The sequence below is a fragment of the Microcaecilia unicolor genome, chromosome 13 (assembly GCF_901765095.1).
Source record: "Microcaecilia unicolor chromosome 13, aMicUni1.1, whole genome shotgun sequence".
Taxonomy (NCBI): domain Eukaryota; kingdom Metazoa; phylum Chordata; class Amphibia; order Gymnophiona; family Siphonopidae; genus Microcaecilia; species Microcaecilia unicolor.
In genome coordinates, this window is record NC_044043.1 from 98,500,034 (window position 1) to 98,517,007 (window position 16,974).

Consider the following 16,974-nt stretch of genomic DNA (forward strand, 5'->3'; position numbering starts at 1 on the left):
CGGTTATATTTTATTTATTTATTGCACTTGTATCCCACATTTTCCCACCTATTTGCAGGCTCAATGTGGCTTACATAAACCTGTTATGGCAATGCCATTCCAGGGTAAAAGATACAATTGGTGTTACAAAGGTCAAGGATAACAAAAATACAGTTGTTGCAAAATATCAAGGATAACAGAGAGCTATCAGATAGTTAGAAGAATTTCAGGGAAGGTTGGAGTGGTGAAGTATTATAATTAAGCTATGAATTCTCGGGATAGGCTTTGTTGAAGAGATGTTTTCAGAGGTTTGGGAAAGTTAGTTATTTCGTTAATTGTTTTCAAGCTAGTTGGTAGTGCATTCCACATCTGCATGCTCGTGTAGGACTGCAACGTTCTAACACAATCCTGTGTTTGTGAGCCCTTATCTAATTTGAATGGAGGAGTGGCCTAGCAGCTAGAGCACTGGTCGGTCGTCACATCTAGAGGTGGTCGGTTCAAATCCCACTGCTGCTCCTTGTGATCTTGGGCAAGTCACTTAACCCTCCATTGCCTCAGGTACAAAGTTAGATTGTGAGCCCTCCTGGGACAGAGAAATATCCAGAGTACCTGAATGTAACTCACCTTAAGCTACTACTGAAGAAGGTGTGAGCAAAATCCAAATAAAATAAATGGAATGTTGCTACTCTGAGATTCTACATGGAGTGGAGGAGTGGCCTAGTGGCTAGAGTCTTACAATACAGAGGTGGCCAGTCCAAATCCCAGTGCTGCCCTTGTGATCTTGAGCTAACTTAGATTGTGAGTCCTCCCGGGACAGAGAAATATCCAGTGTACCTGAACGTAATAGTTACTACTGAAAAAGGTGTGAGCAAACTCCAAGCCAATCTGCTTACTGCAGTCAAAACCTCTGACTCGACACGGTGCTGTGTTTTTGCGTTTCCGCCTGCGTCAGGCGTTATGTGAGGATACAGCATTCAGTTGTCTGATGTTAGAACAGAAAAACAAAGGGTCTCTTTGTATATAAAAAAAAGCCAAAATGCTTGCCTTTATGGACAAAATGACTGAGGAGCGTTGTTAAAACAAGAGGCTCGTGAGAGTCTGATTTGAAAAACAGTCAAAGTTTGAGCTATAATAACTGTGAATAGACAATATTGGTATACGTGGATGTATATATTGTGCTTAAGATTGTATTCCAGATTATGTGGGAAAAGTAATGAGCAGAAAGGGCACATAAGGGCTCTGTTGAATGCGGTATGAAAGATAGTAGGTAAGGATGATTGAATAGATTAAGGATTAATAACGAATCAAAAGAATTACACAGAATATGCAGGAAGTGTTCATATATAAGATATGTAAGGAATATTAAGTAACATAATAAAGTGAGTGTATATTAATAAGTTTGAAAAAGAATACTGGTACCTGGAGTACTGTATAGCTGTGTTCAGTTACAAATAGATAACTCAGTGAGGCGCTATTGAAACCAATGGGGATATCTTGAAAACTCCAATTTCTCTGTGCCCCAACTACTTGGTTGAAAACCTTTGCCCTAGATTCTTAATTTCTATGTCAGACCAGCTGAGATTCCACTCCAGAGCTAACTGTCTTCTGCCCCTAGGTGAACCTTCACAGCTCCAGGAGCAGCAGAAGCTGCTGGGGTTCACGAACTCATGTGGAGAAGCGCCTCCTGCTGTTGGTACTGATATTGGTTCTTGGACTCGTGGCATGCATCTTGACCCTGGCTCTCCAGTACAAAAACAGTAAGTTATTTTAGGAGGCTATGGTTCGAATACCAAGAGTTAACCCCCTGTGATTGCTAAACTGTGTGTCCTAGTTCTGAGCAGTAGATGACATCTCTTCAGTGAAACTAGTGGTGGTGTATTTTCTGTACGGTAGCTTCGTTAAAACACTAATAGCAGTCTACTAGTATTGCCACTTCAGACCGTTGACGCAGAAAATGGTCAAATGTCTTGTTTCTCAAACAGAGTGCTACAGGTCAATTGTTTGGAGGGAGGGACAAAGGGATCAGCCCTAAAATAGAGTATGCTGTAGGGTACATGATAGCTATGAGGGTGCCTTATAGACTTTAAGCAGCTAACTCATGTTACCTGTTCCCCTATTTTCTCAAGATGTATCATCTGAAACATTGCTTGGTAGTCAAAGGCTCTCTATAGAATAGATTCCTTATGTATCTACACACCAACACCATTATCGGCCTTACCTCCTGCCCCTAAACCTCCTCATTTGGAAAGGGCCCTTCAACTTCTTGGGACTCAGGAAGAGTGTATGTTTATGCTGTAGACTGTTTTTAAGGAGGCTATCCCTCTTTCAGAGCCTCGGATTTGTATGTCGGAATCCTGCATCTCTGTGACCAGCTCTATACTGAGCTCTCTGGATCGGACGGTAAATCCTTGTCAAGACTTCTTCAGCTACGCTTGTGGTGGGTGGATCAAAGCAAACCCCATACCTGATGGCCATTCTCGATGGGGCACCTTTAACAACCTCTGGGAGCACAACCAAGCCATCATGAAGCATCTGCTGGGTGAGTACTGGCACCAGCTCTATTCTGAGGGCATCATGAGACCATATATGGAAGAGATGCTACCATGGGAGAATGCCTGGCCCAATTCCTAGACTTGTGCATTTTTCCAGCACACCGAGTCGTAAAAATGCCGACACCCTGTATTCCACCCCACTCCCGGTTTCCTTTTTAATCTGTTCCAAGTGTAGCATGGCAATATACCGTAGTGCTTGAGATGGACTCCTTTGTTTTTTGGTAGTAGAGGCTAGTTTGTTCCAGGCTGAGAGATTCTGATTCTGGAGCCTGTTCACAATTCCAGGAGGAAGATTTTTGAGCTTGTTCTTAAATGGAACAAAGTTGCTCTTTCCCCTTTTCTATTCTTTATAGAACAGGAAAGTGTGGCAGGTGGATATGCATTCCTACAGGACACACATGCATGGAAAGGGGACTGCTATCCTTAAAATCACTGGAGCTAAGCAATCATGTATGATTCATCACCCAGTTAGATCCTTCAAATGATGACTCCATCCTGTTTGCTTTATGCATGCTGGCAGAAACCTGAGAGCCAGAGCAGGACAAAGGTCAAGCTCTGTGGTATGTGGCCGTAGCATACACTGGCAGCCATCGAATACTTTTTGGATGGAGTTCCTGGAGGAACTGAAGACCAGTCTCGAGTTGGCTAATTAGGAACTGAATTAGTGTGGCTGAAAACATGGGTCTAGTTGGTAGTTAGATAAGGTTAATGTTTGGGTAGTTTCTTCTGAAGATAGAAGAAGCTTGCGGTGCTTTACCAATTAAAAAAAAAAAACTGCCTTTGTGACTCTCTTGGGTGAAGCCTTAGTGAATGATACTGTCCTTAACCTCTAAGCTTTTGCAACTTGCATTACATGGGCAGCTTTTTCCCAACACCCTCAGCTGACCTAAGTCATTTAACATAGCCACCTGAGGTCTTCCCCCCCCCCCCCCTGAAAAATAACTGGGGGTAACTAGTGACAACCAGGCAGGGGAGGGTAGGAGGTCATAAGAAGCCAGGCGTCCTCCACTGTCTTTTTCATGGTGGTTGGGATACCTGGGATTATGTCCTTCATAAAGTCAGTATTCTGAGGGTTGGGAGTTTGATGCGGGCTAGGTTTATTGTAAAAGCTGAACATTACTGTGAGTTTGTATCATGTTCCTGCTCATATTAGCCCTGTCCTCAAGTCATTTCACTGGCTTCCTATCCGTTTCCGCATACAGTTCAAACTCCTCTTATTGACCTATAAGTGCATTCACTCTGCAGCTCCTCAGTACCTCTCCACTCTCATCTCTCCCTACATTCCTCCCCGGGAACTCCGTTCACTGGGTAAATCTCTCTTATCTGCACCCTTCTCCTCCACCGCTAACTCCAGACTCCGTTCCTTTTATCTTGCTGCACCATATGCCTGGAATAGACTTCCTGAGCCGGTACGTCAAGCTCCATCTCTGGCCGTCTTCAAATCTAAGCTAAAAGCCCACCTTTTTGATGCTGCTTTTAACTCCTAACCCTTATTTTATCATCCTCACTTTAATATTCCCTTTTCTCTTGTTTGTCCTGTTTGTCTGTCCTAATTAGATTGTAAGCTCTGTCGAGCAGGGACTGTCTCTCTTCATGTTCAAGTGTACAGTGCTGCCTACGTCTATTGGCACTATAGAAATAAGTAGTAGTAGTGTTTTCTTTTGTGATATGTTCAATAAACTGTTTGAACCTAACCAGGTACTTGCAGATACCCTGTGTGCCCTGTCACATGAATTTCTCCCTCATATTCCTATCCCAACAGTGCTCATGGTGGCTCAATCTTTTGCCATCCTGATGGATTTGAAAAGTTGGCACAGGAGGATGTGGTAACAGTGGTTAGCATATCTGGGTTTAAAAAAGGTTTGGACAAGTTCCTGGAGGAAAAGTCCATAGTCTGCTATTGAGACACATGGGGAAGCCACTGCTTGCTCTAGGATTGGTAACGTGAATGTTGCTATTATTTGCAATTTTGCCAGGTAATTGTGGCCTGACTTGTCGACTGTTGGAAACCGGATACTGGGCTGGATGGGCCATTGGTCTGGCCCAATAATGGCTACTCCTTATGTTCTTATCACTAGTGGAGGAAAGCCTCAGAACCTCGCAACTCCTTTTAATCACACTTGGCGCTGTTGGCAGAGAAGCTATTCCGCTTCACAGCTTACTTTAGCTGAAGGCTCCCCCTTTCGAAGGTGCCATTCTGTTTCCGTATATAAAGAACCATTTCGCTAAATTTGAGGCTACACTATCTCAGACTCCTGACGCAGGTGGAAATGCCAAAACATGGCAGAGTGTCAAGTTTCGGGGTGTTTTTATCGCACATTTTCCACTATTTTGGACATTACATCTCTCCTCCACTAGTGGACGTCTCCTTTGTGTTCTGTTGGAGGTATCATCAGATACTCTACTCTTTGTTTCTTCTCGTGAAGTACAAAATTATCATAACATATAAATATACATGGCACCTATATGTTAATCGGGAACGCAGTAGATCATTTAAGAACTTCTCAAGATTTCACAGTTCCACCAATAAGTGCCACTGTTTTCTGACACTAGATTGCTGCCTCAGGACCATATAGAAAAGAAACTACTGATTAGTGCATTGTCCAATTCCATATATATGATACAAAAATATTTTTTCAACCAAACTTACTGCGATTACAATTTCTAGAGATTCTGCCGTTCCATTTCTGTTTAAGCAAAAAAAAAAGTAATTGTGACATTTTCTTTTCAGCCAGTCCCGAGAGTTATTTTACGTCGATGAAACGTCTAAGCAATAGAAAGCAGAACTCCCTCTCGGCATACTTTGATTTTATTTTTATTAAAGTTCAGCATGAAGTTTACAATAAAGTACTTATGAGCATGTTCTGTTTTTAACAAATTCAGTCCCATAAGTTGTACTGTTTTTAATGTGAAGATGATCCAAAATTGTTTCCGTTGCATTGTCTTGCTTTGGTCCTCTCCTCGTTGTCCAAGACAAAGCACTGAAGCTCAATATATTAATGATTAAATTCAAAACGATGTTCCTCCAGAGGGGGCTTTGCTTATTTTTGAACATTTTATGTTTAACCAAAGCATTCCAAGACCATTTGATAGACCCTTTTGCAAGTTATCTGTGGCAAAGTATCGATACCACCTTCTCTGATCTGAAAATGATGCTCCACAGAAGAAGGGCTAAACTCAGTTTTGGCTTACAGTACAAATGTTTGCGTGAACTTGCGTTAACATCAGCCTAATGAAAAGATGTCTCCTAATGCACTAGTTATGACCTTGCTTCTCAGGCCTTGAAAATATCAAGTCCATGCTATAGTTAGAAATAAGGGGAAGAGATGCCGTTGGTGGACATAATCTGATCTAGCTGATCTTAGCTCTTTCTGCTCTTCCACGCACTCAATGTCAACAGTCTCAGCTGATTTCTTTAACCAGATAAGTGAAGAAAAAAACCAGCAAAGTCAAGGAAAGTCTTTAGTGCTATAGAAAACAAATCTGACAATAGATAAGTCTAGTCCTAATTTTGACAGATCAGATGAGTTGCATCCAAACAGCCAGTAACGAACAAGAGCATGCAGCAAGAGTTAACCCTAGACGTACATTGGTCTTCCCCAGTGGAAGACTTCAAACAACATCTAAGGGAATTCTTCTGAATCTCTGCCAAGATTAATAGGTGAAAGAGAGAGTTTGCTCTATCAAGACATTTTTATTTTGTGTATAAATCAAATCGGGGGTGAGGGGGCAAAGGGAACAGTATGAAGCTATATTAACAGGAAATAGTTTGTCAGCTTTGTCCCAGTAAACAAACAAAAACTAATTACAATAATTTTGCATCTTGCTAGTCCTGTGGTTCCCAGATCACCTCTGGATCCCTTTTTTTGTTGCATCGGCTACCTTCCCATCTCGGGTAATAGGTCTTTCAGCCTTCTTGGACATGTATCTTCTGTTCATTTGCTCCTCTTTGGTTTATCAATTTGCACTTTTTAACGCCCTCCATTCTAAAGAAAATAGCCAGACATCCCTGGGGTTAAAACGAGAGCACACTACGTGCCTCCTGTATAACTTACACTGGTTTTCTATGGTGGCTAAGAGGTGAGTTCAAGCTCTCGGGGGGGGGGGGGGGGCAATAAAAAAAAAAAAAAAACAGGATTTGTACAGAAACAAACATGTGCAAAGGCCTCTCACAGACACCAGTGCACAGCACGTTTAAATTCCACAGTATTGAGCTTATTAGATATTCAGTGCAGATACAATGGACGCCAAGCTTAAAGCTTCAGTGCCAGGTCTGAGGAGGCAAAAATGGTTGGCTCATTCTGCAGCCAGCTTTATAATAAAGAGGAAAAAAAGGCATGAAATCCCCACTGAAGACCTGCAACTTTCTGGGTTCTAAAAGAGCAGGAGTTAAAAAAAAAAAAAAAAAAAAACAGAACCGAGGTGGGGGGGGGGGGGGGGGGGGGAGGTGAGTATTCATGCACAGGTCAGAGCACAAAATGTATCGGCACCCGGAGCTGCATGTTCCGGAATGATGATTACCACAGATATCGGTATCACAAACGTTTTATGCCTAGAATGGCATTTCAGCACACGCAGCACCAGCTGGCACAGATCTGTGTGTCATGCATCTGTTGTGGTCTCCCATCTTGGTGCACACTTTTCGGCTCAGCCTAGTTGCAGATTTGCTTACCATGTTGGGGGGGGGGGGGGAGCAAAGTCTTACGTAAAGTGATCTAGGGTACAGCTTTCTCTAATCCAAGTGTAGTGAAATAAGTCAGCTGTAGTTAACTCACGTGAAGTCCTTACAAGGACAAGACCAGGGCCTATTCAGTTCCTTCCATGCAAGTGGCCTACAGTTGATATAAGCTCGGATATAAGGCCCAGGGCAGGAGTAAGACATAAGCAAAGTACTTGTAACATGGATTGACCACTGTTGGAAACAGGATGCTGTGCTTGATGGACCTTCGGTCTGTCTCAGTATGGCAATACTTACATTCTTGTGTTCGTAAAGTAGGCACATGCCTGGGGCCCCCTCAAACATGTCCCGCCCCCTGTCACACACCCAGTCACCCCCCACCCCCTTACCTTACCCTGGTGGTCTAGTGACCTCTTCTGCCTTCAGGGCAGGAAAGAAACCCCTCTTTCCTGCTCGGAGCGCTGCCCCCGCATGCATCCTTCCTGTTGGTGATCTCTGATGGGAAGAAATGAAAAAATAGACTTTTACTTCAGCAGATTTAGCCCATACGCAGCAGAGCTTTAGAAGTGTTAACTCCCATTTTTTTGTTCTCTCTCTCTCTCTCTCTCTCTCTCTCTCTTTCACACAGACTCTTGAATAAAAGATTCAATTACTCTCTCTTCTTTAACTTCCAAACAAAAATGATGTTTACTTACAGTTTCTTCAGATAACTATTTACATCATACTTGCAGTAGACATGGTAAAACTACTGAATACAAAATTCTGTCAGTTGGTTATCATACAGCTTGAAGAGAGATTGCTAACACCATCTTATGCTGACACAGACTGACTCACTCTCAGAGCAACTAGAGTGACTCAGACACACCCACAAGACATTACACTATATCCTATGACATCATAGCTCATAGAATTGTTGACAGTTAATGCATGCAGCACTTGTCTTTCACATATTCCTACAATCTCGGCGTCGATTCAAAATGGCTGCTGAGAGTTGAAGTGACCTCATGAGACTTCCAACTCTCGGCGGCCATTTTGAATCGGCGCCAAGATCACCAACAGCAAGGTTGCATGCAGGGCAGTGCTCTTTCCTGCCCCGAGGAGGTCACTAGATCACCAGGGCAGTGGTAAGGGGAGGGGGGGTGACGAGATGTGTGACAGGGGGCGGAGCGAGGGCGTGAAAGGGGGCGGGGCATGTGTCCTCCTTTTTGGGGGACAAAATATGGTAATCCTAAATAGTATAAACAACCAAACATCAGTGTTCAAGGCTTTATATATTGATGCCCTAAAATACAAACAAACAATAGATGTGGGGCCAGTATCCATATAGAATGATGAGTAAGGTGGCAAAACAAAACTCCGGGGGAGGGGAGAGAGCAGAGACAAAAGAGGAAACGGGAAGGGTGGGGTTACTATTCCATGCCTCAAAAGAAAGTATCCAAGGAGCACCACGTTTTAATAGCTGAACATTGCAGTCTGTCAGCTGTAACAAATTCACATTTGGCAATAAGACTGAATTCCACTAAAAAAGCAAACTGGCATTATTTTTCCGTGCATATACATTTTGACATGCTACTGCAAGCGTAATAAGCAGACGCTACTGAGAGGAGATCAATCTGTCGGAAAGCAACAAAATGGAATATCAGAGAGAGAGAGAATTCCATAGACCCCCTCCCCCCCAGTCTAGAAGGGCTGTAATGAGGGACAAGTATAAAGCATTTGTTGCAATGTCCCTTTGCAACTGCCACAGGCTCCAATACGCCCGGTGAGCCGAAAAGCACATAGACTGAGTGAGGGATGCTGATGGTGAACCACGAACAGTTCGATTCCAGAAATCCTCTGTCGTCCTGGAAACCAGGCCTTTGAGTTTCTCTCAAACAAGTTTTACCCCCCTACACCCCGACTGTCTTCTGCATTTAGTAATTTATGAAAAGGAGAAACACAATGACCTGCTTCACGAACGCACTGAGTAAAGGTCAGGCACTGGTTTCCGAGACTGGAGGTGAATGCAATGCTCAGCTGAGGCCATTGTAAAGCACTGAACAAGGCAAAGAATGTTGACTCTGAAGGTCGACAAAGGTCATAAAATGGCCAATGGTAATCACGTTGTCCAGACAATAATATACCTTGGGCAGCCCAGGATGTCCAAAAGAGGTGACCGATAAGACAGACACCATTTAGTATCTAACCCAGTAGTTCCCAAACCTGGTCCTAGAGGGGAGCCACTGTAGCCAGTTGGGTTTTCAGGATATCCCCAATGAATATTCACGAGAGAGATTTGCATATACTGCCTCCACTGCATGGGAATATCTCATGAATATTCATTGTAGATATCCTGAAAACCTGACAGGCTGCGGTGCCTCCAGGAACCACTGACTAACCTGTTATCTAAGTAGTGGAGAGCCTGATAGGAAGGTAACGCACAAGAGAGAGAGGGGAAACCAGGTCTTGTTTCCACTACCTAAATAGTACCTGGGGAGTTCAGAAACAATATATAGCTGCTCACAGGTTATGAAGTCTTAACTGTTCACAGTTCTCAGGAAAAGAGAACCTTCTCTTCCCACACTAACCAAGACTGTGATCTTACTACCCCATGACATACAATCTGCTGTAATATAAAGGCCATGTGGTATTGTGGAAATTGGGGAATTTCACACCCCCAAAGATTTGTGTAACCATAATTTCTTTAACACGATACTGTACTGCTCGCACTGCTGTAGAAAACTTTTAACATATGGTTGAGTGACTTGTAAAAATTTAGGTGGGGGAAAAAATGGTAACGTACTCAAAAGATATAAAAATTTTAGAGCAATGGTAATCCTTCATGGCATCAAGCCTCCCCCAGCAAGAGGTACAGGGGAGACCAGCAGCAACAAAGGATGGCAACATTATCCAGCAACTTCTTCCAGTTCACTGATAATGTGGAATCCAAAACACGATGCCCAAGTATTTGAGAAGCTAATTAGACCAGCTGAAAGAATAGGAGCTCAGTGACAGAAGACGTTAAGATGCATAACCTCCTGTTTTATCCCAATTAACCTTGTATCTGGAGCACGGGGGGGAATTGATTTGGGTGGGTTAAACATAGAATAACATCTGCATAAATACACTTTATACTGTGAGGAGCCCATTTGGAAAACATGTATTGTCATGATGCTGTATCGCTATTGCTAGGGACTCCAAGGTAAAGTTAAAGGAGTGAAGACAGGGGGGACCCTTGTATGGTGCCCCTGATGAGAGCAAAAGATGGTGAAATCTTCTTACTAATGAGCATATGTGTTATAGGGTTACTGTAAAGCACTTTTAACCGTCTTAGTAAATCACCAAAATCCATCCAGTCTAAAGTAGCAGAGAGTCCAACTCAACCCTATCAAACGTCTTCTCGGCATCTGAGGACAGGACACTGAGAAGGCTGAGGTGGACATGGACTTTGCAGCCTGCAAGAGATGGCAGAACAGTCTCTCGTATTACAAGATGAACCCACTGTGATCCATGTGTATCAAGGGGTCTACGAGTGACTGAAGCTGGATCGCCAGAATCTTCATATATATTTTACAAGCCAAGTTAAGAGAAATAGTTCCCAGACCTGGTCCTGCAGGCACTCCAGCCAGTCAGGTTTTCAGGATACCCCCAATGAATATTCATGAGAGGATTGCACGTATAGGACTAGATTCTATGAACGGTGCCTGAAAAAAAAAAATCACCTAAAGTTAGGCATGACTGATAGAATATGCGTAACACCCGTTCCTGCAACTAAATATAGTTACGGCCATTTAAGCCAACTAAAACCTGGTGTAAAAGCAGTTAACTAATTTAGACTTGGATTGGGTGTATTCTATATTAGTAATGTAAGCAATAGATTTTCTAGGAATCTAATGGATTCACTACTTTCCATAACCTTGGTAGGCCAAGCAGGGGCACATTGTTCTATTTCTGTTAGCATACTCCAGCTCCCCCCAGTGGGTTTAAAAAAAAAAAAAAGTTTGGACAAGTTCCTGGAGGAAAAGTCCATAGTCTGTTATTGAGATGGACGTGAGGGAAGCTACTGCTTGCCCTGGGATTGGTAGCATGAAATGGTGCTACTAATTGGGTTTCTGCCAGGTTCTTGTGACCTGGATTGGCTACTGCTGCAAGCAGGATACTGGGCTAGATGGACCATTGGTCTAACCCAGTATGGCTATTCTTATGTTAAGGTGACTTCTGCACCGTGCTTTTCTAATGTAGGCATGAGTGATTCCACATGGGTAATGGTGAATTGTTGCTCAAGGACCACCAGCTTCAAATTTCTGCTTATTTGCAGCCATGACCAGGTGTGCTAAGAATACAGTCAAGACCCCCAAAACACGATACCTCTCGATGGTGGGGCTGGAGTTATTGCTTCAGGCAGCCATCTTTCACGAAGCTTCAACAGAAGTCCAAATGGCTACGATTGTGCTGAAGAGAAACCAGAGCATATTGTACCAGACACTAGTAGATTTAGCCTGGCTTCTAGGAATCGATAGCAGCATGAACAATTTACCAGTGGACCTCTCATCAGAATGAGGAAGTCTTTATTTGGGTTTAGCCATGTAATCTTGTGGTGTCTGTTTTGCAAACCAAAAAAATTAGGACCAAGTTCATAGACGGAAGTAGAGTAAAGCAGACTGGCTCATCCTCCAGATAAGATAAAGCCAACTGATAAAATCAGCATGAGGGGCACCATGTGGGTGTAGTAAGAGTTCCCAGGCAGCTGTGAACAAAGGTCTCTTCAAGGGTGGTGGTGCTTTGGTGGTCCTCAGTCCCTGAAAAGCAAAGGACTGTACACCAGGGGCGTAGCCAGACAGCAGATTTTGGGTGAGCCTAGGCAAGAAGTGGGTGGGCACCAAATATTCTCTCCTCAACCCCCACAACAACAAAAATATCTCAGCTGGTGGGAAAATGCTTCTCTCAAGTCTCCACCTTGGTAGTCTGCAGCAGGCATGCGCTGAAAACTGAGCATGCGAAGGTGCCAGTATTGTGGAGAGCAGCATTTTCATTACCATGTGCTACCGTTGGATGGGCCTAAGCCCTAAGTGGGTGGGCCCAGGCCCACCTGTGGCTACGCCACTGCTGTACACACGGGGGAGATATCGATGGTCTGATCTTTAACCATGTTTGGGATCCTCTTGGTCCAGTTACTGTTTGTACTGGAGTTTCTGCAGGATGAAGGGCTGGGTCCTGCCTGGAGCCATCCTTTTTTGTTTTTAGGGCCTAGGCAATCAGGTTGGAAGGAGCCAGCCTGTAGTTTCCATAGCAACTTTGGAGCAGACGTGTTCTGGCCTAGCTATGAGAGGCCCTGTGATATCCTGTTACTTAAACAAGTACTGCCTGGTCTGTTCAGTTTTATCATGGAAACGAGAGAGATAGTGGAACCGTTTCTTGAATGGACGTGACCCTCTGGCTCCTTGCCATCTGTTTCACTGCTACCAGGAAGTCCGGTTTTCTTTTTTGTTTGATAGCAAATTGCCACTTTATCCTAAGTGTTCAGCGAGGCCTTAGTAGCATGATTACAGGTGTTAACATAAACATTTAAGCTGCTGCTCCTCCATATAAAATTAAGCATTTATGGCAGTGCAAAAAACCCCATCCTTAAATAGGATGGAATTGAAACAAAACCTAAACAACCTCATTGCTGTTGTGTAATGATAGTGGTCTTTGACACTAAGACTTGCTAGCCAGAAGCAAAAAGAAAACAGACAATCGTGACAAATATAGGAGAAAGCAGGAATTGAAGAAACGCACATACGGTGGTTGGTCTCCCAAATAAGCACTTAGTGAAACGGAGGCTTTCTGAGATAACCACCACTGAGATAAGTGTTGTCATATTGTCATTTCATCTACTATAAATGTCCTTTCAATTTAAAGCTTCAATGCAATAAAGAAGTGTATAATATATTAATAGCATGGAAGAAAAACTCTAATATTGCACAAACCGGGAAAAAATAAAGAAGACTTATTAATGGGAGGTTTGTAGACGGTGCAGAAGTTCACAAGGCATTGTGCGGAAAAAAATCGGTGTTAAAAAGCCGAGCATCTGAGGGCTTTTCCTCCTACAACTACTTCCAGCCATTTAGACTTAGCATATTTTGTCTAGTAAAATGGCAACTTGATAAAACTTAGGGCTGTTCCACAGTTGTGACAATAGGACCAGCTATGGAGGGGAAGGCCTGTGAGTTGGTTTAAATAGAAAGGTGAGCTTGATGTGTGCATAACCAGTGTTGTCTTTACACTCATTCTTGTGGTTTTTCTCTATAACTTGTGATGCTATATAGATTTTGTACACTTATGAGTCATTTGGGGGTTTTATATACAAATGTTTGACTTTTTGGCAAATTCAATATAAAGCCAATAGTCTGCTCTGACACAGGGCTCGGGTTTTGATACTGGTGCTGAGAAATTGCTTAACTACAGAGTTACCCCCCCCCCCCTGCTCCCACCAACCCCATGCCCTGTTCTGCAAGACTACCAAATCAATATGAGATTTCTCTATCTTTCATATTTTCTTCCTCTCCACCTGATTCACAGAATTGCTGTGACACAACTATAATCAGTGCCATGTGTTTGTCATTCTGGCTGTGTTGTGTTCAGAATTCACAACCGCCATATGCCTGTATATTTTGTAGTTGGAACACAGCCTGCTGGTTATTCAACACAGGTGAACTTACTGTAGTAGGCGGAATGTAGAACAGAAGAGATGGCAAGAGGCAATCTGGTTATGCCTCAAGTTATCCTAGCTGATTTGGATCTGTTTATTTTTTTGAATGTAAAGATTTTTTATTCAACATTCAGATTTATTTATTGCATTTGTATCCCACATTTTCCCACCTTTTTGCGGGCTCAGTGTGGCTTACAATAGGATGTGAATAATAGAAATACATTTGTTACAATTTGGTTATGGATTACATTGTGCAGAGTTGTGCGAGACATTCGAATATCAATTAGGAATATGACAATGGGACATCAACATAGAAACATTGGAAGGAGACAATGGGAAGCTAAAGGGCAATGTTAGACAAAGACATATGGTGTATGATTGACTGGATTGCGGGATGAGGGATCAGAAGTGGATGTATGTTGCATTGATGAACAGTGAGTATGGACTCTGTGTTTTGGCTCTTTCCGTAAGTTTGTTCAAACAGGTGAGTCTTCAGTAGTTTACGGAAGGAAGCTTGATCGTTATTGGTATTGGTAAGGTATACAAAACAGTAAAAGTCATGGATTATAACTCCATTTGCGGTAACATACCAATAGATCAACTTGGTTACATTCATAATTTATTCCACCCCCCAGGGTCTCTCTCTCCACTCTTCCCACTCTCATTGTTCATTATTCGCTCTAGATGTGTCCAATCTGTCGCCTCAGGGTTGTATCCCCCCAACTCTCCGGTCTGTCAATTTTTCAAGGTCTGCCAACACCTGGAGTTTCACTTTCCAATTTCTTATGGAGGGGCCGACATGGATCTGTTTATTTTTATCATTAACACCATTTGCAATCTAACTGCTGTGGCAGCTGGTTGAAAGGATCAGCTGTAGAATCGAACTACTTCCATCACATCCTGTTTTATACTTTTCTTCTCCCCCCTCCCCCCCCCCCCCCCCCCCAACTGAATTTAGTCCATCCATTCCAGATTCAGTGATATTCTTTCAGATACAGATGTCATGTCCACTCGTGGTAAGAATCATAATTCCAGCAGGAGCAGGTTATCTTCCGAGGTGTTCAGTTCAGCATCCAGCTACCTGACCTATGAGGCACAGCCGACAAGAACAAGACAGGCTCCCCATACTTTATCCACCAGTGTGGCCAAACCAATCCTGATCTATATTATTCTAGTACTATCATAGCGTATAAAAGATTAACCATTGCATAACATCTGCTCTTTTAGCAGGGTGGTTTGTGCCACCAGGAACGTATGATCAATCCTAAACACTAAATAACTAGACTTTAAATGAACTCAACAAAACTGAACTCTTTACACTAGACTGACAACCTCCGTTGCTACTACTGAAAGTTGCGCAATACGCACTACCACTTATTTCTCATGCCGAAATGAACTTCCTATAGCTGATTATCTAACTAATTTTATAATTCGCTTTACCATTTAGAAACTTCAATGCAATACCACTGTATTCTTCTTCTCTACCATGTATGTGCCTTAATGCAACATCGCCTGTAAGTCTCCATCCGGAAATGGCGATTGCCATTACGGCATAATGTAAGCCACATTGAGCCTGCAAATTGGTGGGAAAATGTGGGATACAAACGCAACAAATAAAAGTATGATAAGCAAATGGTTCTACTTTATTGGTTGTCGTCTACATTTCACTGTTTCAGGTAGCCTTGACATGGGTTCATGTAAACTTGACGAGCGTGTGCACATGATGTACTAACTTTGATGCTGTAGGATTAAGAATCTCTGTCCAGGGAAGGTTGCCTCTGAGGTTTTATACAAAACATTTATCATGATAGTTAAGAGCCAGGCTCCAGTTCTACTTGGTCTTCAGCCAGTTAAGTCATTGGGTGTCATTTGATGGACCATTGGTCTGACCCATTATGGCTATTCTTATGCATAAATACGCAGCTCATCATGCAGAGCTGTGACCGGATTGGTTGTACACAAAACTCTTTCAACAGAAAAGATCACTAGGGTTTTTTTTTTTCTTTTCTTTTTCAGAAAATACCACCATGAATGTAACGAGCGAAGCAGAGCGAAAGGCCCAGCATTACTACTTGTCATGCATGAACGAGACCAAGATTGAAGAACTGGGCGCCAAGCCACTAATTGATTTAATAGAAAAGGTGATTGAGGTTCTCGGCCCTTTCCAAGAATGCAAAGCCTCGTTAATTGTACATCCTCTGCTTGCCTAGAATGTGGTGCGAGAGTTTACTGGCCTGTTGACTTGGCACTATGGTTTCTTGGAGACCCCTCCCCTGCCTTACTAGTTACCAGATACAATGGTAAAGAGGTGATATAGAAATTGGTGAGCTGGGGGGGGGGGGGGGGGGTATGTGACATACAAGTCCCTAGTTTGGGGAAGTTAGCCCAAGCCGTTTCAACATGAGAATCGTTCCAAAAAGCAGGCAGGCTACAACAAGCATTTTTAAAGCTTTCCAGGCCGGCTGCAATTGCTGCAGTGCATAAGATTAGAACAACGGACCTAGGTTCTGGACTTAGGCTCCCAGAATTATAACGAGAACATTTTGTGCATAGGAGGGGTAACCAGCTGTCAGGATAGAACAGGGTGGAAAATTAGTCCTAGATGGTCACAACTCTGTTGGATTTCTGCAATGAATATGCATGAGATCGATTTTTTTTTTTTTTGCATGTAGTGTTTTCTATTATATGCAAATTAGATATCATGCAATTCATTGTGGAAATCTTAAAAACCTGACTGGGTTGTGGCCCTTAAGAACTGGTTCCCACCCCTGGGATGGAAATATCATTTCAAACAGTTTTTGAGCAGAGAGGAATGTGAGGAAGTCCTTCCATCCTTGATTCAGCTACTCCCCTCCCTCCCCCCCCCCCCCCCCCAATACACCTTAGTGCATTTGGCTGGGGCAGATGTGGTCCATTCCGCTGGCACTGGATAGAATGAAAGGTCCCTGTCACGTCTTCTCCAGATACACTGTTTTTGTGAAAATACCTCTTCAGCCCACCTCAACCTCTGAAAAGATGTTGGTAAAACATGGCAGATGTGCCTGTGCGGACTGTAATCCAGCTCCGCAGAGCACCACTCTGATGCACCGGCCAGG

The 16,974-nt window shown here is 43.1% G+C and overlaps 1 protein-coding gene across 4 annotated transcripts in view; it reads left to right on the forward strand.

Moving 5' to 3' along the window:
• ECE1 (endothelin converting enzyme 1) overlaps positions 1–16,974 on the forward strand; it is a 119,960-nt gene that overhangs the window by 57,151 nt on the left and 45,835 nt on the right. For all 4 annotated transcript variants that reach the window (XM_030222357.1, XM_030222359.1, XM_030222358.1 and 1 more), the window contains 3 exons: positions 1,595–1,736; positions 2,309–2,518; positions 15,896–16,020. In XM_030222357.1, the coding sequence (XP_030078217.1) occupies positions 1,595–1,736; positions 2,309–2,518; positions 15,896–16,020 (477 nt within the window). The remainder of the gene's footprint in view (positions 1–1,594; positions 1,737–2,308; positions 2,519–15,895; positions 16,021–16,974) is intronic.